The sequence below is a fragment of the Nelumbo lutea genome, chromosome 5 (assembly GCF_056320005.1).
Source record: "Nelumbo lutea isolate HS-2025 chromosome 5, American lotus-T2T, whole genome shotgun sequence".
NCBI classification, from domain to species: domain Eukaryota; kingdom Viridiplantae; phylum Streptophyta; class Magnoliopsida; order Proteales; family Nelumbonaceae; genus Nelumbo; species Nelumbo lutea.
The window spans coordinates 28,694,396-28,717,609 of NC_142688.1; the positions used below are offsets into that span (position 1 = coordinate 28,694,396).

The following is a 23,214-nucleotide window of genomic DNA, read 5'->3' on the forward strand; positions in this document are numbered from 1 at the left end:
ATTCTATTATTCCTTTCTTCCCAAACTGTCCAAATCAAAGCTGCTCTTGCACACCTCCACATACTTCTTCCTCTTTTCTGGGGCCATGAGAAGGTAGACAGGTAGAACAACAAATTTACTTCTGATGGCATCTCCCACCTGCACCCAAATAAGGAGAAAAGCCAAACCCAAAGCTCTGCAGTGACATCACAAGAAAGAAATAAATGATAACAGTCCTCAACGTGAAATCTGCAAAGAGTGCACCATTTTGGAGAGACACAGAGAAAGGGTCTTCTCTTTTGTAAGTTATCCAAGGTGTTAACTTTTCCATGGCACACTTCCCAACAAAAAGCCATTACCTTAAGGGAGACCGACCTAAACTAGACTTATTTAGAAGGGAAGGTCTGCTGAGAGGTATTCCAAAGTGACTTAAAAAAGGAACCACAAGAAAAGAACCCTTTGGGGTTAGGGGTCCAGATTCTTTTATCTGGCAACGAGGGATCCAACCACTATATCAAGGAGGCAAAGCAAGTTAGATAAACAGTTGGCTTCCTCATCCCTTAACCCTCTTCGAAGACCAAAGTCCCAAGCCAAAGCCGATGGGTTTAAAGGAGAAGCAAGGAAGTTTGAGATCACTTCATTTTTATGAGAAATCATTTATTTGGATAAATGTATTTAAACCCCCATTCCTGTACTTCCGAGAAAGGGAAAGATGGAGACAGTGAGAGGATAGAGAGGAACCAGAAGGAGAAGGGGTTCTTGTCACCACCATTATGCTCTTCATTTCAAGGTTGAGGACGATGAACAGTTCACAGGAAGGATATTTTAGGAATTTAAAAAATTACCAGTCACGTGATGTCACATGTGAATGTAGTGTGATGGAAAGTTAACAGAAAGGAAGGTTTTATACAATTATTAGAAACAATAGGGGTACTTTAAGACAATATGTAAATAGTAAGGGTGAGTCTGTCAATTAGCTAAACCACAAGGGTAGTTTAAGAAAATTTCCCTTTATTTAATTAAATACAGGCCTGATAGCATGGTATCAGAGCCTGGTTGATCAAGTTTCCTGACTGCATCAGTGAAGGATGCCTAGAACTAAATCAAGTGAGGTTTTCTACCATAAGAGAAGAAAGGATGGGGAGGAACCTAAAAGGACGGATCGCCCAGAAGGTTAGGAGGCTTCCATGCCTCAAGTTGCATCATTGGTTGTTTGTTTGATGGTGTTTTAGACTCCCTCTATTTGGCAGTTCGAAGGACTGTGAATGTGCAGATCGGTTGATCATTGTTTGTGCTTGGTGGGTTGTTTTCTGTGAACCATGAGGTCTGTTGACTTGTAGAAGAAGTTTCTTGTGCTGATGTTCTGGGTTTAGGGGTTGCGGCTATGCTGTTGAAGTTTCTGCACCTGTAGTTAAGTTGGTTCAGTGCTGTTGTTGAGTCTGGAAGGTGTTCGTCTTGGGAGAGTGTTGCAGAAATAACCGATGGCAGATTTTGGCAGTGAAACCAAAACGAGTTTGATGGTACAACCTGTTGAGGTAAATTTGACAGCCAAAGGAAAGTTAAAATATATTAAAGAGAATAAACCAGACCCCAAGGCTGCAGGGTATAATGACTGAGCCCAAGAGAATGTGCAGATTATGATGCATCTTTGGAACAATATGGAACCTCATATCAGTGTGAACCTGATGTTCTTTTATACTGCAAAAGAAATTTGGAAACATGCTAAGCGATTGTATTTAGGACAAGACAACATAACTAGAATCTATTGATTGTATCAGGAATATTTTCAGCTACAGCAAGGTGATAGGAGTGTGGAAGAGTACTATGCTTGCTTGAAGAGTCTGCTCAATTAGTTGGATCAGTACCAGCCCCTTTTGATTGATCACAAAGTGCAGAAACAACAGAGAGATCAGTTGGATGTGGCACGATTTCTTTCTGGATTGAGGTCTGAATTTGAACCGATGCATGCCAAGATTTTAGGTAGCAGTCCACATACAGATGTTCTCCAGTATTAGAGAAGTCTGCCCTAACCACAACCAGAGGTGGTAGAGGTGGCTCACATGGTAGAAGCAGCTATCCCAAAGGGGGTAACAGTGGTGTGAGAATAGGTCACAGTGGTGGTAGAGAGGGGAGGTTTAGAGGTCCTGGTGTCAATGTTGGTGGTCAAGGAATGATCAAAGAATGTAGCTATTGTGGATGGGAAGGACATACTGTGAACTTCTGTTATGATCCGCATGGCTCACCATCTACTTGGACCAATCATGTTGTTGTAAAAGGACATAGTGGTCCTACAAGTGATGACTATTGCTTTAGGTACTGGGAAGGAGAAGAAAATGGCTTCTATCACCTGAGAAGAGTGAAAAACTTCGTTTGCCTTCTTCTTCTTCCAGTAATACTGCAACTCTTGCAAAGTCAAGCACAAGATATCTTGTTTCCTCTTCTAAACCATGGATTATTGATTTCAGGGCCTCAGATCACATGACAAGACCCCTAGACTTATTTGCATCTTTATCCCCTCCCTCTACCACCCAATCGGTTACCCTGGCAGATGGTACTACCTCTCTTGTTTCTAGTACCAATGACGTTACTTTACATTTTGATTTCACTTTGCTGTTGGTTCTCTATGTTCCTAAATTTCCCTTTAGTCTTGTGTTTGTTAGTAAGTTGACAAGGAAGATGATTAGTGGCGGGCATAAAACTGGAGGATTGTATTATCTAGATGGTGGTGCATCACTGACAACTCTTCATTCGTCCATTATACCATTAAAGTGGCACTGTCGGATGGGTCATCCCTCTCTTCCAGCTCTCAAGAGTCTTGTTCCAGATGTTGTGTCTGTTCATGAGTTAAAATGTAAAGATTGTCAGCTTAGTAATCATCATCGTGTCTCCTATGTTCCAAGGGAACCTACCATGGTCATCCCTCTCTTCCAGTCTCGAGCCTTTTGAACATGTTCATTCAGATGTTCGGGGTCCTTGTCCAGCTGAGTCTTACAATGGTTTTAAATATTTTATTACCTTTGTTGCTGATTTTTCAAGGATGACTTGGATTTATTTAATGAAATCTCATACTAAAGGGTTTGATATCTTCTCTCCTTTTATGCTGAAATTAAGAATCAATTTGGTACCTCCGTTAAATATTTTCGATCTGACAATGCAAAAGAATATTTTCCAATGCTCATTTGTATGTTCTTTGAATCTCATGGCATAATACATCAATCGTCCAGCTCCTTTACTCCACAACAAAATGGAATAGCTAACTGATAAAAAAAAAATGGAATAGCTAACTGATCAAAAAAAAAAAAAAAGGAATAGCTAAGCGGAAGAATACACATTTACTTGACACCGCTCAAGCACTTTTCAGTCAAATGCCAATTCCAAAAAAATATTGGAGTGATGTTATTTTTACTTCTTGCTTTCTCATCAATCATATGCCATCTTCAGTGTTACATGGTTCCTCTCTCTTTTCTATTGTCTTTCCATCTCAATCTCCATTCCCTTTACCTCTGCGTGTCATTGGTTGTGTCTGTTTTGTTCATTGCCTAGGTCCGGGTTTGAAACATATGTCGGGCGACATTAGCGACATTTCGCGACATTTGAAACCATGTTGGAACCAAAAAGGGTATAAGTGTTACAGTCCTCTTCATCACTCTTTGTTCTTCTTAATGTGACCTTTGAAATTGTTCCTTTCTTCTCATTAGCAAAGCCTACTTCTCTTGATCCCTTACATCCACCTCCTCTTCCCTTACTAGTGGAGGTGTCTACGACTGCTCCCCTATTGTTCAAGAGTCAATGTGACCACTGATCCATCAAGTGTATGCTCACGACCCTTTTGGTATTATTGTGTTTTAGCCTTCTTCATCTCCACCTTAGCAGCCATAATCGACTTCTCCGTCAACGAATCCGTCTCATTTAGGCCTTCCCATTGTGCTTCACAAAGGTAAGTGTATTTCATGCTCTTCAATCTAATCATATACTTGGGACCTTACTTCTCTTCCTCCGGGGAAGAAAGCAATTGGTTGTCGGTGCGTTTACATTGTTAAGTATCTTGCAGATAGTAGTGTGAAGTGATATAAAGCAACTTAGTAGCCAGAGGGTATATAGACATATGGAGTTGATTACACTGATACTTTTTCACCTATGGCTAAAGAGGGTTTCGTTCGTGTACTTGTTTCTCTAGCTACACACTTTCACTAGCCGTTGTTTTAGTTGGATATTAAAAATGGATTTCTCCATGATGACCTAAAAGAGGTGTATATGGAGCAACCTCCAGGGTATGTTGCTCAAGGGGAGGAAGGAAAGGTGTGTCGGTTGAAGAAAGCAATTTATTGGTTGAAGCAATGATTTAAAAGCCTGAGGCGCATTTTAGGGTAAGCACCTCGACCAGGTCCAAGGTGCAACACTTTCAAAAGGGGCACACTTGGTGTGCCTAAGCGTGTGCCTAGTGCACCTTGAGCCTTGCTAATGGTGTTCATTCATTCATCTTACTAAAATATCTTCTTAAAAGGCAATTAAAATTATAAAATCATTATTTTTTGGGCTTGCCTCGAGGGGCATGGCACAAAGGTGACTCGTAGAATCAAGAATGTAATTTGTTTTACATCACATTAGTTACTTGAAGTAACGCAATTGAGGCAAAAAAGAGATTGTGGGTTTTACAATATTGAAAATGTTTTGTATGTTTGATTTTATTTTTAAATTTTCATTTGAATATGCTTTTTACATGTTATGCTTATGCATTTTAATTTTAGATAATAGGTTTTTTAAACCATTAATTTTCAAACATAACTTTATATTTCTTATTAATACTATATTTAATATTTTCTATTTTTTGGGTTTTTTTTATTTGACTTTTTTTAGATTTTTTTTTGTATTTTTGCGCCTTGCTTCAAAAAGGCGTGTGCCTCGTCTTGTGCTTTTAAAACACTTGGTTGAAGCAATCTCTGAGGACCTAGTTTGGGAGATTCAGTAGTGTGGTTCAGCAGTTTGGGATGACACAATGTAGGGTTGATCATTCAGTGTTCAGTAGAGATGCAACCTCTGAACACTGAATTATTATCACAGGAAGTGATGAGCATGGCACTAAAAAGCTCATACCAATGTTTTAAAAAACAACTTGGAACCGGAAGCGTTTTGGCCACCGGTTTTTGGGTCGATGGTTCAACCATTTGGTTTTAACGGACAACTCGTTCTAACAAAAAAATAAAAATTAAAGTAAAAAACAACCAAAAACCGTTGAACAGGTCAATGACTCAACTGCCTAGGGTAACGGGTCATTGACTGACCAAGTTTGGGGTAAAACGGAACCGATTGCTTGGACAGTTCCAAGGCCGAACGGTTTGACCATCTAGGTCGATGGTGGTTCAAAAACCATGGCTTAAACAGTTCTTACAAAGCCAATTCCAGACTTAGAACTTGGGGCACTTGAAATATTTTCTGGGCAAAGAAGTAGCAAGGTCAAAGTGGGGAATCTCTCTCACAAAGAAAGTATGTGCTTGACTTGTTGGAAGAGACTGGTCTTCTAGAGGCAAAACCAATGGATACTAGATACCCTTATAGATCTGAATGTGAAGATGTTCGATAGAGAGGGGGAACCCCTAGCCAATGCTGGATGGTATAGGAGAGTAGTTGGAAAACTGATATATTTAACCATCGCAAGACCAAACATTTCTTTCAGTGTTGGATTATTGAACCAATTCATGCAGAACCCAAGGACAACCCATTGGGAAGGTATTGTTAAGAGTTCTACGCTATTTGAAGGATGCTCCAGGTAAAGGGTTGTTGTATAAGAAAGGGAGAGAACTTTCCTTAGAAGGATACACAGATGCTGATTGGGTAGGATCAGTTACTGACAAGAAATCAACAATTGGTTACTGCATGTTTTTGGCCAGGAATTTGATTACTTGGAAAAGCAGGAAGTAGAATGTGGTGGGTAAGAATAGTGTTGAGGCTGAGTACAAAGCCATGGCCCACACTACATGTGAGTTGGTGTGGTTGAAACAACTGTTACAGGAAATGGGAATATCAGTCACAACTCCCATTAAACTATTTTGTGACAACAAGGCAGCCATTCATATATCATTTAATCTAGTGTATCATGAGAGAATTAAACACATAGAGGTGGATTGTCACTTTGTAAGAGAGGTGGTTAGTGGGGAAATTATTACCCCATATGTGAAATCTGAAGATCGACAAGACCCCCCCTTTCAAGTAATGCTATGCATCTTTAATCTTCTTAATATAAAAGATTTTTATTAAAAATAAAGAAAAAAATGATATCCCCCCTTACTCTTCATCCTCCTCCTAACACTCCCCCCTCTTAAGGAGGCTTATGCCTCTTGCATTCTGAACTACGCCTCACGCCTCTAGGTAGTGGAACGCTTCGCGTCACGCCTCCGCGTTTATATAACATATAGGGGCAGCAGTTGGCTCTCTCTCGATAGAGACTGTTTGCCCTTTATTTATTTCATTAAATACAAGCCTGATAACACTGTAAAAACTAAAAAAAATTATATTATCCATCAAAAATTAAAAAAAGGGACCCGGTGGGAATTGGGCCCAACTCTAGACCTGATAAAGTAAATATAATTTTTTCCAAGTTATTTCTGACTATATGCAAGAAATAGAGTTTTAACTGTTTAAGCTTTAGTGTCTTTTAACGCTAATAAGAAAAAGTTTTGTTTTCTAGTAGACTAAAAAACTTATAAAAAGTTAAAAACATAGCACCAAATGAACACATTGCAACGATGAACTACCTCACTTCGCCACATTACTCCTTGTCATGGTGGGATAAAAATATTCCCCAACATTCAAGCAGCACCAATTAGAGGGTAGTGCTGGAAATAAAAGTCAAACAAAGTGGAGGCAGAGTAATTATGGTTGTTTCCTTTAAATCTAGGTTTTCCAAGGTGGATGTTCTTTGTGGGGTGGAGTATAAAACTAAATGAAATAGAGACCATCAATCTGTAAATTTAGCAGCTTCCAGATGAGGAAATAGTCATTACCTGATCCCTGAAGAAGGATATCAAAGATATCACTGCTTTCACAACAGGAATTGGCTTGGTCACGGATGATAAAATTGCTTGGTGAAAGACTGGCAAACTGAATGAAATATCCTGAACGCATTTTCATAGGTGGATCAAATTGTTACCAAAAAAAAAAAAAAAGAAAAGAAAAGAACTATCACAAAATTGACATGTAAAATAATTGGGGAAATCATTTGATCATGAGCACGTACAATACAGCCTTAGGTAATGTAAGCATTGTATAAAATTGAAGACTTAATAAAAAGAACCAATGTAAATAATGTTTAGCTTCATCGAAAACTTTTAGTAGTGTTGCCCTACCAGAGAGTAATGAAAAAACTGAATAAAGTAGTAGATAACTGCATTCAGGAAACATATAAACCTGCTTAAATGAATATATACTTGAACAATTGGTGAAAGAATAATTTCATGAGTGAATCATCACAATTATGTGAAATTCAATATAATAAAACTTGATGATGAAGTGCAATCATGAAGCATATTGGTAAACAATTAATAAAATGATATAGTTTTAGCACATTTAAGAACCTAACACTAAATCTAAATCAAAATAATTATAAAAAAAAATCAAAACCAAAATCCTTCCAACTTGCAGAAAGCTGAGCTAAGACAATGAAAACTTTTGCAGTTGCAACACACCTTGGAAAGGTCGTTGAGCATGGTTGACACAATATCTAAAACAGAACATACTGCAAGCTGTAAACCTTCAATCTCCTTCAGTTCATAAAGACGGATGATATACAGTCTCTGTCAAATTTTGTTGACTTTCAATACAGGAAAATTCAAAAGACACATATATCAAATATGAAATGTAGACAATTTAGTATGACTGACCTCCACTGTATGAGTAGTTATACACATAATCCGGAAAAGTGTGTTATGAATGGAGGAATCAGAAAGTAAGATATTTCTGATAACATGGCCCAGCTTCTGTAAGTGGGGAATTGATGTAATGCATTTCTTCATAACTTCAAGTACCTAAAATAACAGAAAAGGAATGGTAAGGTTAGAACAAATCAGCAGCTTAAATTTCTGCATCTGCACAAATAGTTTGACAATTTATTCTTTGGCTTGATGGTCAAGAAAGCCATATTAGGCTTTAGTCAAGAGAACTATTTTCACCAAAAGAACATTAAAGACAATTTCTTCTTTGGCTTAATGATCAAGGAAGCTACTATGAATAGATCTGTCCACTCTCTTGGGCTTCACGGGAAAGCTTTGACATAGAAAATTAGCAGCCTCCTGTAAACTAGGCTTAAGCTCGACTTTCCCTAACAGGACCTAAGATAATTTTCACAAGTTTCAAAAAAGACCAAGTAAATTTTCACAAGTTCCATCCAATAAATCTGTTACTCCATTCCCTCCTCCCAATAAATGAATGGTTCAAATAATTCTACTTATAAATGTATTGAACTCACTCAACTGATTCGTTTAAGCATCTCCATGCTTGAACTTCTAAGTCGTTGCATGTGATACACAGATAATTGCCACCCATCACACATGACCAAGAAACAACGATAAATGGAGATCACAATAACAAAGGGAGCAAGAATGATATAAAAAAGTCACACATGTAACAAGCCAACATGATTTACATGTCAAATTAGATAAAATGTATCCATCTCTACAACAGTTATTCTTTTCTGCAAACCTGTGCATGCAAATGAAATTATCTTCCATCTCCTTTAATTGTTTGTAAACCAAATAGTTTTGTTATGGTTTCATCATCAATCCCCAAAATTGTGCATACACCATCTTGTTGCAGCCAGTGGTTTTGCATCCCAAAACAGGATTTTCCAAATAAACATTTATTGCAGCCAACATAAAATGGAAATTCCAACAACTGAACTCATCCAGCATATGGTAAATGCGCAAGCAACTATATTCCAAACTGTAGAAGAACAATCACATGCTAATGCAAACATACAATGTTTCAACGATAAATTTTATAATCAACAAAAACAGGGTACATATGGTGAACCAAAACCAAGATAGAAATCTTTATTTCAACAAGTGGAAAAGGCACCAGAAAATGAACAAAAATAAATACCTTGATTGTCACTTTCCAACGGAAATGCTTCAACTTGTATTTCCAGTACTCATGATTAACAAAAACATACTGAAGGCAAAAAACAACTAGAGCTAACACAGCATCATCCTGAGCTCCCGTTTCCAAAAGCCTCATAGTGAAATCCAGAACTAAATTACAAAAACAAATCAAATCAGTAATTTCATGATTATTAACACAAATGCAATGCTTACTAAACAAGAAAAAGAAAATCAAAGCAATGCTGGTTAGCAGAAAATGGATGATATAACATTAACAATAGAAATAACCACAATAACAAAGGAGAGATGCTTTGATGGATAAAATTATTAAATCGCTCTCAGGTGATAAATGGGTGTTGACCTATGGAAAAGCAGCGAAAACGTTTGGTAACAAAGCAGAGATGTTTTGATGGATAAATTTACTAAATCGCTCTCAGGTGATAAATGGGTGTTGACCTATGGAAAAGCAGCGAAAACGTTTTGTAACAAAGCAGAGATGTTTTGATGGATAAAATTATTAAATCGCTCTCAGGTGATACATGGATGTTGACCTATGGCAAAGCAGCAAAAACGTTTTGTCTGAATGCCACAAAATGTTGAATGACCACTTTCAAGACCATTCAAGGGCTTTCTCTAGCATCAATCTTTGGGTCAATAGAGGATATAAGCATGGCTACTTAGTAGCAAAGTGATGTTTTATAAATTGTCATACACTAAGAGAATCAACCACACATTTACTGCAGTGATTTGTTAAGCACATATTTCTCATTTGTCAAGGTAACAAGGCAACACCTAGGTGACAAGGCCCCCATGGAGGGTCACCTCACTCAATCGCTGAGCCAATTTATACAAGGCACTATGAAATATTTTTATATTCTTTTTTTTATAAATGAGAGTGATTTTATTAATTGAAATAAAGAAAGTACAGTCAGTCTAGGAGGAGGCACGAGGTGATACCTCCCCCAAGGACTGAACCATAAGCACTAAACACACAAGCCTGAAACACAATTACAAGGTAGCCAAAAATAGATCTCCCCTTGATACCCCTTGCTTGGCCAGAGAACCAGCCATTGCATTTGCTGATCTGCTAACCCACTGAACCCTGACTGTCATATTTCTTGTCAGCCATTTAACCTTCTTTAATAGATCCCTGTAGCCCCAACAGTCAGCCAGCAACTACTATCAAATTGTCCACTCCAAGTTGATTGGCCAGCTGTATACCTTGTACCACTACTAGTATCTCGGCCCTTACAGAATCACCAACACCCACTGGTCCTGAAAATAAAGACATCATGTTGCTTTCTTTATCTCTCAGAATCCCTCCTATTCCGGATGGCCCTGGGCTACCATGGCAGCTACCATCAAAATTCAATTTTACCATTCCTTCCAGTGGGGGTTTCCATTCTACTTGTGGTCTGTTCTTTGTGGAGTCTGTAGAACCCAGTGCTGCCCAACTTCTCCTTAAGTCATCAAAGGAGTAATCTGCCAACAAGTGTGAAGATTTCAACCACAAGGTTGTCCTTGCCATTATGCACTCCTTGACTTCAGCAAGGCTTCTTTCCTTTTCTTGAAATATACTAACATTTCTCTCCTCCCATAACGTCCACAAGGTAGCGGCTCTGATACATTTCCACATTAGCTTCCGTCTTTTTGTCATTCTCCCAAAGGAAAACGGAGTGAACAGCTGTTACGGTCTGACACAGACTTAGCCTTGCCTACGTTTGGCAGGCTTACGTTAGGGACATCACCGTCATTTTTGCCTGTAAGATTTTTGGGAGAATTGATGTTATCTTCAGGCAGACCACCAAAACTTAACGTACTCTTTGAGGAGGGGTGGTCGACCTCCTTGGGTGCCTAACCTTGGCACTCCTAGACCTTCATCCCTTGCGGGGCGGCTCTGGTTAATGGCTAGCATGGCTACCAGGGTTCCTTATGGACGCACACTTGCTCATGGGGACAGTGTTGGACCGGCATTGCGCTGTCGACACTCAAGGGAGGCTTGGCATGCGGGCTTGGCTCAAGCATGACCCTTCACCACGCCAGCCCCTTGCCCAAGCTGAGTGAGCTACCCCGTTGCCTCTAGCGCACGGGTGTGTTCCGGCGCAAGCGGATGCCTATCAACATGACACATAGGTGCCTATCATCATCGACATACAGAAGACCCTTCACATCGGTGCCAAGTCACCTCCTCGGCGCACAGTCGCCTTGCATTATGGTTGTCCCCCTTTAGCACGTAAGCGGCGCCTCCCATGGACCGGTCTGAGCCAGCCGAGTGCCCCGGCCATTGGACTTGAGGTCATGATCCAATGCTATTCACCTTGGTGGAGCCATCTCATCGGGCAACTCCTAGCCTCTAAGCGCATAAAGGTTTGTTTTGGCCTACCTTGGCCTGGACGCCGCACGGGTTTCTTCCGCTGTAGAACTACCCCCGTGACAGTTGGTATCAGAGCAAGCTAGCCAAATGCAACCGCAATTGGTGTCAAGCAAATTAGCCCAGAGCCAGTTGAAGCAGTCATCACGACAAGCAGCAACATTGTGGGGTGCGGTCCCTAGGCACTTCCACCCAGGATCGAACTGAATTCAGATCAGGCCTGGCAAGAGGCCATTTATTGTTTGTGTCCCCATTCCAATGACCCTTAAACAACTTCCCTTGCGGGGGGTAGACGCATTGGTTGTCCTCATGCAGGGGCAAACGCGTGAGCCTTGATAGGAATGTGGGTACACTGGCCGTTGGAGCAAGGCGGCCCTACACCGACAAAGTATCAGGTGGACATGGTCAGTTCAAATAGGTGGATCATTCATAGCAGCGACAGCGCACCACAAGGCGAGTTCATGTTCGGCAACTCATGGGTAAAAGTTGCCACATTAGCGTTCAAAGCAGTTAGGTCTCCTTGAGGCAGCAGTAGTGGGGCCCCCTCGGAGTGAAGAGGTAGCTCGAGTCGGCGAGGCGAAGCGTAGTTTCGAGGGCCAAGAGAGCATAAGCCATGGCTAGGTTTGAGTAACCCGAATCGGCGAGGTGAAGTCTGCAGGCCAGCATGGTGAAAGGGTACCCAGGTCAAAACCAACATGAGTAGAACTATCAGCGTGTTCGGTAGCATCACTGAAAAGCTACCAAGAAGACGGTCGAGCCTTGAGGTAAGATGATACATGGGGCGGACCTCCGCGAAGCACCACACACATTTCTTCGAGGGCCCTTCTTTCACAGTTCAACGGCATAGCCATTGCGCGGTTTGAGTAACTTCAACATTGGGGGGTGAAGTCCAGGCAGGCCGGCATGGTGAAATGGTTCTGTCCCCATAAATGGACACCAATATAGGCAAGACCCCGATTGGACAGGCGAGCCCTGGAACTGGCAGACATGTGGATGGCGCGGGACATAGATGCCCATTCACGGAAGGAGTCATTGTCGAGGACGACAACGAAGTGAGTGGGGGAGCCTGTTACGGTCTGACACAGGCTTAGCCTTGTCTACGCTTGGCAGGCTTACGTTAGGGACATCACCATCATTTTCGCCTGTAAGATTTTTGGGAGAATTAATGTTATCTTCAGGCAGACCACCAAAAGCTTAACGTACTCTTTGAGGAGGGGTGGTCAACCTCCTTGGGTGCCTAACCTTGGCACTCCTAGACTTTCATCCCTTGCGGGGCTGCTTTGGTTAATGGCTAGCATGGCTACCGACACTGCGCTGCCGACACTCAAGGGAGGCTTGGCATGCGGGCTTGGCTCAAGCATGACCCTTCACCACGCCAGCCCCTTGCCCAAGCTGAGTGAACTACCCCGTTGCCTCTAGCGCACGGGTGTGTTTCGGCCCAAGCGGTTGCCTATCAACATGACACACAGGTGCCTATCATCATCGGCATACAAGAGACCCTTCACATCAGTGCCAAGTCACCTCCTCGGCACACAGTCACCTTGCATTATGGTTGTCCCCCTTTAGCACGTAAGCGGCACCTCCCATGGACCGATCTGAGCCAGCGAAGTGTCCCAACCATTGGACCTGAGGTCATGATCCAGTGCTACTGACCTTGGTGGAGCCATCTCATCGGGCAACTCCTAGCCTCTAAGCGCATAAAGGTTTGTCCTGGCCTACCTTGGCCTGGACGCCGCACGGGTTTCTTCCGCTGTAGAACTACCCCCGTGACAGTTGGTATCAGAGCAAGCTAGTCAATTGCAACCGCAATTGGTGTCAAGCAGATTAGCCCAGAGCCAGTTGAAGCGGTCATCACGACAAGCAGCAACATTGTGGGGTGCGGTCCCTAGGCACTTCCACCCAGGATCGAACAGAATTCAGATCAGGCCTGGCAAGAGGCCATTTATTGTTCGTGTCCCCATTCCAATGACCCTAAAACAGCTTCCCTTGCGGGGGCAACGCATTGGTTGTTGTCCTCATGCGGGGATAGATGCGTGAGCCTTGATAGGAAAGCGGGTACACTGGTCGTTGGAGCAAGGCGGCCCTACACCGGCAAAGTATCAGGTGGACATGCTCAGTTCAAACAATCATTCGCAGCAACGACAACACACCACAAGGCGAGTGCATTTTCGGCAACTCATGGGTAAAAGTTGCCACACTCGCGTTCAAAGCGGTCAGGTCTCCTTGAGGCAGCAACAGTGGGGCCCCACTCGGAGTGAAGAGGTAGCCCGAGTTGGAAAGGCGAAGCGTAGTTTCGAGGGCCAAGAGAGCATAAGCCATGGCAAGGTTTGAATAACCCAAATCGACGAGGTGAAGTCTGCAGGCCAGCATGGTGAAAGGGTACCCAGGTCATCACCAACATGAGTAGAACTATCAATGTGTTCGGTAGCATCACTGAAAAGCTACCAAGAAGACAGTCGAGCCTTGAGGTAAGATGATACATGGGGCGGACCTCCACGAAGCACCACACACAATTCTTCAAGGGCCCTTCTTTCACAGTTCAACAGCATAGCCATTGCGCGGTTTGAGTAACCTCAACACTGGGGGTGAAGTCCAGACAGGCCGGCATGGTGAAATGGTTCTGTCCCCATAAATGGACACCAATATAGGCAAGACTCGGGTTGGTCAGGCGAGCCTTGGAACTGGCAGACATGTGGATGGCGCGGGACACAGACGCCCATTCACGGAAGGAGCCATTGTCGAGGACGACAATAAATTGAGTGGGGGAGCCTATTACGGTCTAACACAGGCTTAGCCTTGCCAACGCTTGGCAAGCTTACGTTAGGGACATCACCGTCATTTTCGCCTATAAGATTTTTGGGAGAATTAACGTACTCTTTGAGGAGGGGTGGTCGACCTCCTTGGGTGCCTAACCTTGGCACTCCTAGACCTTCATCCCTTGCGGGGCGGCTCTGGTTAATGGCTAGCATGGCTACCGGCACTGCGCTACCGACACTCAAGGGAGGCTTGGCATGCGGAATAGGCTCAAGCATGACCCTTCACCACGCCAGCCCCTTGCCCAAGCTGAGTGAGCTACCCCGTTGCCTCTAGCGCACGGGTGTGTTCCGGCCCAAGCGGTTGCCAATCAACATGGCACACAGGTGCCTATCATCATCGGCATACAAGAGACCCTTCACATCGGTGCCAAGTCACTTCCTTGGCACACAGTCACCTTACATTATGGTTGTCCCCCTTTAGCACGTAAGTGGCGCCTCCCATGGACCGGTCTGAGCTAGCCGAGTGCCCCGGCCATTGGATTTGAGGTCATGATCCAGTGCTGCTAACCTTGGTGGAGCCATCTCATCGGGCAACTCCTAGCCTCTAAGCGCATAAAGGCTTGTCCTGGCCTACCTTGGCCTGGACACCGCACGGGTTTCTTCCGCTGTAGAACTACCCCCGTGACACAGCAGGGTTCCACCTACACCCAAATAATGATACAACCCAGTTCCAAATATTGACAGCAAAAGAGCACGATATCAGCAAATGGTTACAGTCCTCACCCTTTCGTTTACATATAAAGCACCAATTTGGGGACAAACACATATAAGGTTTCTTCTTTTGCAAGTTTTCCACAGTATTGATCTTATCATAATAGGCTTCCCAACAGAAAACAACTATTTTAGAAGGTAGTGTCCTTGACCAAACCACTTTAACAAAGAAGACCTGAGAAGAGGGGGTGGAAGAAAAGGAATTTAAAGAAAGATGCACAAGTGAAGGAGCCAACCGGGGTTAGAGACCAAACCCTTCTATCCGGGTTAGGGGGGTCCAAACACACAGAGTCTAGAAGCAACAAGAGCTTTGAAGCACAAGAAGATTCATCATCCCTTAACCCTCTTTGGAACCCAAAATCCCAGTTTAAATCCAATGGGAGAAACGGGAGGGGGGGGAGGAACCTAGAAATAGGTTTCTTTTTAAAGAGGGAGATGGAATAGAGGGAAGGGAAACAATCTTTTAGGGGTTGAATGATCACTCAAATGTCTTCCCAAAAAAAGAATGGAGTTTCTAGAACAAACATCATTCCTTACAAACATGAGGAATTTGGAGAGAATGATAGAAATTGCCTTTCAGGGTGTTAGGAGCAAAGCCTATCGGGATACTCCTGCATCCTAACCTAATTCGGAACAGCCACGAATACTCTTCACTACTTCATGCCACAACCTGTCTCTCTCCAGGGGCCACCTCCAAAGCCACTTACCTAAAAGAGCTTCGTTCTTACTCACTAAATTCCCTAATCCTAGGTTCGACTCACCACCTCCCACCTAATTAAGTGGTCTCTTTATTCTTCTCCAAGTTCCCATAAGAAGTCCCTCATCAATTTTTCCAACCTCTTTGCCTCCCTTTTAGGAATTCTAAAGACTGATAGGAAGTATATTGACAAGTTGGCTGGAGTTGCCTTAATCAAAGAAACCCTACCCCCCAAGGAAATATAGTTTATCTTCCAAGCTGCCATTTTTTTTCAAAATTTTCCACCACTGGGTTCCGGAACCTACTTTGTTTTGGATTTGCACCTAAGGGAAGTCTTAGGTAGGATAAAGGCCACTCTAACCAAGTGCATTCTAAACAATCTGCTACAGAGTTATGTACCATCCTTTTGCATTCTTTTTACATTCCAGCTCATATCTCTTTCTTCCATCTAAGTTGAACTCCATAAAGTTCACTTGTTTACCTTTAGAACTTGCTCCCAAAACAAACTTATGCATCCAACCGATCACTTCAAGACCTTCCAGCAGTATTGTGGCTTTCTTTGCCTCCCTAATCTCCAATCTCTGCAGACCTCTGATCCTTATCTCTTCGAAAATAAAATCTTTTGCTTCAATCTTCATCACTTTCCTCCATCTTGCAGCTTCTACGAACCTTTCCTCCATCACCAAGTCTTGAAGTATCATTACGTATTTTTATATTCTTATTCTTTTGAGATTATAATAATAAAATAGACAGCTATTAAACTAAATATTCATTTTGTGGGTTAATATACCAGTTTCTTTTTATTATTTTCATATTTGTTAGGGTGCAATCAACACACATTTTGATTATGATGTCTTGAACCCTTATGATATGGTGTTGGTAATCGCATTTTGAACTTCTTTGGTGTGGGAATTTGCTGTCTGAGATTATTCTCTGTTTGAGGTAGTTTGTCCTCCTTTTTGGTGTTCCAAATCTGTTCACGCCCTTTGTAGAGAATTTGCGAGTTTCCTCCCCGGGTGTTTGGTTTCACTTGTGCTTTTGATCAGCAGTTTAATCCTCTCTAGTTGCATGCTCACATTCTAATATTCTGTTTTTTCTTTGACTGATCTTGCTTATGGTCATCTTTGTAATCAGAGCACTTTCCAATGAAGTATTGCCTTTTAGGCATCAAAAAAAAAAAGTGTTATTGAAGGGGTATTTCGGTCTTTGTACCTGTTGAGAGTGCTGATGTGTACTATTATGTTAGTTCGAGTGCCCCTTACTTAAGTAAGGGTACTTATGTCTTTTCCAGTCACATTAATAATATAATAACAGGTCTGGCCGAATCTAGGGTTGACTTTTTCCCATTTTCGAACCAGACCTTTTCTCTTCTCCTTCCTCTTTCTTCCTTCTTTCCTCTCTTCCGTCTTGCTATTTACTTAACAGCTAACAAACAAAACAGACTTCTAGGGCAGGCCAAACTTTAACATGGTATCAGAGCTACATCAAACAAATCAGACCTGCTAGAATTCTGTTTATCGCGCATTCGAACTAGGGTTTTTCTTGGATTTCTCAGCCGTTGGTTGGAGACTGGGAAAAGGGCTGAAAAGGAGTGATCGCCCTCTTCCCTTGGAGGTTTCTATGCCTCCGGTGGTGTCGTTGGTGATTGGTTGATGTGGTTTCTAAGCCCTCCCCTAATTAATGTAGGGCTGGTGTGTGTGGTGCAGTGGTGTTTCATTCCTTCGTGTGATTGGCCTTCAGGCGAAGAGGTAAAGAGTTTTTTTTAATGCATATTTTATGTTATGGAACACATGAGAGGTGTGGTACAGATCATATGATGGGTTTTCATATTGCAGTATGCTAGGGTTTATGCTGGTTTGTGTGTGATTCAAAGGGAAGTAGTGTTTACTTAATGGCGAAACTTCCGGCAGCTGTAGAGTAGGGTTTGTGGTGTTACAAGTACAGCTGACAGCCTTTGTCATTGCTGAAATCAGTGTGCAGATTTCGGTGAAGTGTCTGTGTGCAGTGTGCAGTGTGTAATGCTCAGGGTTCAATGATAAGGGAATTCGGCAATGGCAGATAACAGTGATAGTAAACCTAGTGTGATGATATCTACTGACTACCTGAATGTCCAAATGACCTCCATTAAACTAAATGGAGAGAATTATATCCCTTGGGCCAAGTCTGTAGAGGTTTTTCTAAAGGCGAAAAAGAAGGTAAAGCACATAAGAGAGGAGAACCCCCCCACTAGTTCTCAGGAATATGAAGACTGGGAACAGGAAGATGCACAGATTATCACATGGTTGTGGAATAGTATGGAACCCAGAATCAGTGTGAACTTCATGTTTCTTGACACAACCAAAGAGGTATGGGATCATGCTAAGAAATTGTATTCTGGTCAGGATAATACAACCAGGGTATATCAACTATATCAGGAATACTTCAATTTGCAACAGGGAAATCAGAGCCTTGAGGAGTACTATGCCAGTATGAGAAATATCCGTAATGAGCTAAATGTCTATCACCCTCTCACTTCTGATGTTAAGGTTCAGCAGCAATAGAGAGAGCAACTTGATGTGACTCGGTTTCTGGTGGGGCTGAAGTCTGAGTATGAACCAGTACGAGCCCAGATACGAGGAGGATTTTCCCTTCCATCTTTAGAGGAGGTGTTTGCTCGTCTTCAGAGGACTTCCATTGGATCTATGGAAAACTCTAACATCTTCGATAAATCAGCATTTGCAGTGTCGAGAGGACGAGGTGGCAGAAGTGGGGCTCGAGGAGCCCAGCCTGGCCGTGGTGGCAGTAGTGGTCCAGTGTATGGCCGGAGTGGTAGTGGTGGATGTACACATATCCGTGGTGGTCGTCGTACTGGAGGCAGAGATTCAGGGGGAGCTCGTGGTAGAGGACGTGGCTCGGGTCCACGAAGGTGTACTCATTGTGGTTCGGATGGGCATACTATTAACTACTGCTATGACTTACATGGTCCACGCTCGACGTGGGCCAACCATGCCATGACTAGTGACACCAGTTCCAGCTTTAGACAAGAGAACCGGTCAGCTGACCAGATGCCTTCTACCTCTCTAGATGGTCCAGGCAAGGAGAAGGTGAGTGTTCCTCAGATGTTTGGGGTCCTTATAAAGTGATGTTATATAATGGACACAGATATTTTGTTATTTTTGTTGATGACTTTTCAAGAATGACGTGGCTCTATTTGATGAAAGAAAGAAGTGAATTATTTGCCATCTTCTACAAATTTTATGCTGAGATCCGCAATCTATTTGGCGTTCACATCAAAATTTTCCGTTCTGATAATGGCCGTGAATACTTGTCTTCATCTTTTCAAGAATACTTGGACCAACATGGCATTATACACCAAACTTCATGTACCTAGACCCCACAACAAAATGGGGTTGCTGAGAGAAAGAACCGACATATTGTAGAAATGGCATGCTCACTCATGCACCACATGAATGTTCCCAAACCCTTTTGGAGTGATGCAATGCTCACCTCTTGTTTCTTAATTAATCGGATGCCCACGTCTATTCTTGATGGTCGTTCTCCTTTTAGTGTCTTGTTCCCCAACATGTCTCCGTTTCCGCTTCCTCCATGGGTATTTGGGTGTGTCTGCTTCGTCCATAATCTGCGTCCCGGGACTGACAAGTTAGATGCATGATCCCTTAAGTGTATCTTCCTTGGCTATTCCCGAACTCAGAAAGGGTACAAGTGTTACCATCCCAGTTCTCGTCGTTCTTTGGTATGTGCTGATGTTACTTTCTTCGAGTCCACTCCGTTCTTCGTGGGGTCCGGTGATGCTACTTCCTCCACGTCACCTCCTCCTCTTCCCCTTCCTGTGGCTTATCTCCCTCCTCTGGTTCTAATCATGCCTACGCCTTTGCCTCCGATGCCACTGTCCGTTGACCATCCACCTATCCGTCACGTGTATACACATTGCCCACGTGTACCGGTTGCGCCTCCTCCGGCTTCATCACCGTCAACAGATCCAACTCCAAATCCGACACCAGCCTCTGACTTCAATCTCCCTATTGCCTTACGGAAAGGTAAACACACCTGCACCCTTCACCCTATTTCCAATTTTGTTTCCCTTACTCACCTCTCTGCCTCCCATTGCCAGTTCATCTCCTTCTTATCCTCAGTGGTTGTTCCTAAGGATGTCCAGGAAGCCCTTACCTCTCCAAAGTGGTGTCGTGCTATGGAAGAAGAGCTCTCTGCCTTACATCATAATCACACTTGGAACCTCACCGCTCTTCCTCCTGGGAAGCAGGTTGTCGGTTGTAAGTGGGTGTATACCGTTAAGTACTTGCCAGATGGTCGTGTTGAGCGTCTGAAGGCGCAGCTAGTTGCAAAAGGGTACTTCCAAACTATGGCATTGACTACATAGAGACATTCTCCCCAGTTGCTAAGATAGGGTCAATTCGTGTTGTCATCTCCCTGGCAGCTATGTACGATTGGCCTCTACATCAACTAGATATAAAAAATGCCTTTTTCATGGTGATTTGCTCGAGGAGGTCTACATGGAGCAACCACCAGGGTTTGTTGCTTAGGGGGAGGATGGTTAGGTATGCAGACTTAAGAAGGCTATATATGGACTTAAACAGTCCCCTCGAGCATGGTTTGGTAGGTTCAGTGAGATGGTCGAGAAGTTTGGTATAAAACAATGCCAAGTTGATCATTCTGTCTTCAATCATGACTCTCCAGCAGGAAAAATACTATTGGTGGTGTATGTAGATGATATCGTTGTGGCTGGGAATGATAAAATGGGCATTGACAGATTGAAGGCATTCCTACAAGAACACTTTCAGACAAAGGACCTTGGCAAATTGAAATACTTTTTGGGCATAGATGTAGCAAGATCTAAGCATGGCATTAATTTGTGTCAGAGGAAATATGTGCTTGATTTACTGGAAGAAACAAGTTTGTTGGGTACTAAACTGACTGAGACACCAATGGAAACAAATACGAAGCTGAGCAGTGATATAAGTGAAGTATTTGAAGACCCTGGCAGATACTGACGTCTTGTAGGCAAACTAAACTACCAAACCATTACTCGGCCAGATATTTCATTTGCGATTAGTGTGGTGAGTCAGTTCATGCAGAAACCTTTGGTCCCACATTGGAATGCAGTTCTAAGGATTGTGAGGTACTTGAAAGAAGCTCCTGGTCGTGGGTTACTGTACAAAAGTGGTGGAAAACTGGAAGTAGAAGGATACACCGATGCTGATTGGGCAGGTTCCATGTATGATAGATGGTCTACCACAGGCTATTGTACCTTCCTAGGGGGTAACCTGGTAATGTGGAAAAGTAAGAAGCAAACAGTTGTGGCAAGAAGCAGTGCGGAAGTAGAATAGAAGGCCATGGCACATATTGCTTGTGAATTAGTGTGGTTAAGGAATCTTCTACAGGAGATAGGATATGACATCAGTACTCCAGTGAAGCTCTATTGTGACAATCAGGCAGCGGTTCATATCTCTTCAAATCCGGTGTTAATACAGGAAATCAGTGGGCAAACTTGTTTACAAAAGGTTTGAGTCGGGGGAGAGTGGACTACATATGTAACAAGCTGGAATTATATGATATATACTCACCAACTTGAGGGGGAGTGTTAGTGAAGGGGTATTTTGGTCTTTGTACCTGTTGAGAGTGCTGATGTGTACTACTATGTTAGTTCAAGTGCCCTTTACTTAAATAAGGGCACTTATGTCTTTTCTAGTCACATTAATAATATAATAATAGGTCTAGCCGAAACTAGGGTTGACTTTTTCCTATTTTCGAACCAGACCTTTTCTCTTCTCCTTCCTCTTTGTTCCTTCTTCTTTCCTCTCTTCCTTCTTGTTGTTTACTTTACAGCTAACAAACAAAACAGACTTCTAGGGCAGGTCGAACTTTAACAAAATGATTGCATTGAACCAACATAGTCATATTCTTCTTACCATATTGCACTTTGCAAAGAAAGTGATAAGCTTATTCTGGATTCCACTATGTGAACCAAATACATACAAAAAAGAAAAAAAGAAAAGAAAAAATTGCTACACTAAATACCAAGCAATCTAACAAATGCACTAACACATGTCATGATGTATTGGTAGCCCACAAAGTTAGCAACAAAGCTTAATTAGTACCATATAATTAAACAGAAGAATACATCTCCTCTTCCAACAAAATGTACAATGGAAAGAAGAGAAAAGAAACAATGACAGGAGAAACAAAAAAGACCCGAAATTAAACTAAAATGCAATACTAGTATACCAAGGAAAAGCTCAACTTAATCTTACTACAAGAAAACCTTATGTCTTAAGTAGAAAAGAAAATGATCAGCACTAAGAACCATAGTATTATTTAGTTTTTTTATCAATGGAACTTTGATTATATTAAAAATATGTGAAAAGCATTAAAAGTTTAATTTAATGACCACAACATCAGCCCTAAAACCAACACTATGTTACAAAGATCCCCAAAACAATTGCTGCCTTTCTACCCCTTGTTTAGAAAGGAAGTCAGCTAGCCCATTTGCAATCCTTCTAACCCGTTTGAATTCAGCATCCAGCTCTTTTGAAGTCCTTTCTATTTCCCTGAAAGCATTCTTGAGAGTCCATGGAATATGTCTATTACTTCATGCCCAAGAGAACTTTTGAGTCCCCTTCCACCTCTACTTGTCTGAGGCCCAATTGCTTAGCTAATCTGAGACCTTGTAGTAAAGCCAATATTTCAGAGTTATGGAATTAGCCACACCGAGTGTCCCGGAGTAAAGGGCCACCAATTTGCCCTCTGAATTTCTAATTGCCCCACTAATACCTGCCATACCCGGATTACCCAGAGAGCATCCATCAAAGTGCAGCTTATCTTTACTACCTTGTGGGGGGTTTCCATTCCATTTTTATTCTCCTTCCAAGCCCTTAGAATATCAGTCAATGTGAATTCTGAAAGCATTCCATGTTTTCAATCCAAAATGTGAACTCTGAAAGTATTCCATTGTCACAATAACCCCCTCCACAGTTTTACTTTTGCCATTAAAAATTCTGTTATTCCTTTCCTCCCAAACCACCCAAACAGTTGCAGCCTTAGTAGCTCACCATATCAACCTTCCTCTTTTCTTTAATTGCTGAAGGAAGATAGGCCTGAAAATGTCTGCCACCTCTTGAGGAGGGAATCATCTGCAACCGGAGAGATCACAGAGAAACTCCCAGATAAGAGTAACAAAGGAACAGGAGATTAATAAGTGGGGTAGGGTTTCTCCACTTTTCCACACAACAAGCACATATGAGGAGAGAGGCAGCAAAAAGGCCTTCTTCTTTGCAGCACATCACAAGCGCTAACCTTTCCAAGGAAAGATTCCTTGCAGAAAGCTCGAACCATAGGTGGGATAGTATTATTTAGTTAAACATATGTTCAAATAAACCTAGTTAAAATTTAACCAATAAGATGAACTACACATAACTGGACATATGATCACCATAACTGTTTATCTAATATTGAATTTGCTAACAATCAACTTGGTCAAATAGCCAGAACAGATTCAGGATTTAGAGTATGCTAGAAGAGGCTAATGACATG

At 42.3% G+C, this 23,214-nt stretch overlaps 1 protein-coding gene across 4 annotated transcripts in view; it reads right to left on the minus strand.

Annotated features, from left to right (window-relative positions):
- The window catches only part of LOC148851304 (nucleoporin (DUF3414)), a 101,647-nt gene that overhangs the window by 17,823 nt on the left and 60,610 nt on the right, over positions 1-23,214 (minus strand). For all 4 annotated transcript variants that reach the window (XM_088947787.1, XM_088947786.1, XM_088947788.1 and 1 more), the window contains 4 exons: positions 9,073-9,221; positions 7,857-8,000; positions 7,662-7,769; positions 6,981-7,091 (listed from right to left, as the gene is read on the minus strand). In XM_088947787.1, the coding sequence (XP_088803913.1) occupies positions 6,981-7,091; positions 7,662-7,769; positions 7,857-8,000; positions 9,073-9,221 (512 nt within the window). The remainder of the gene's footprint in view (positions 1-6,980; positions 7,092-7,661; positions 7,770-7,856; positions 8,001-9,072; positions 9,222-23,214) is intronic.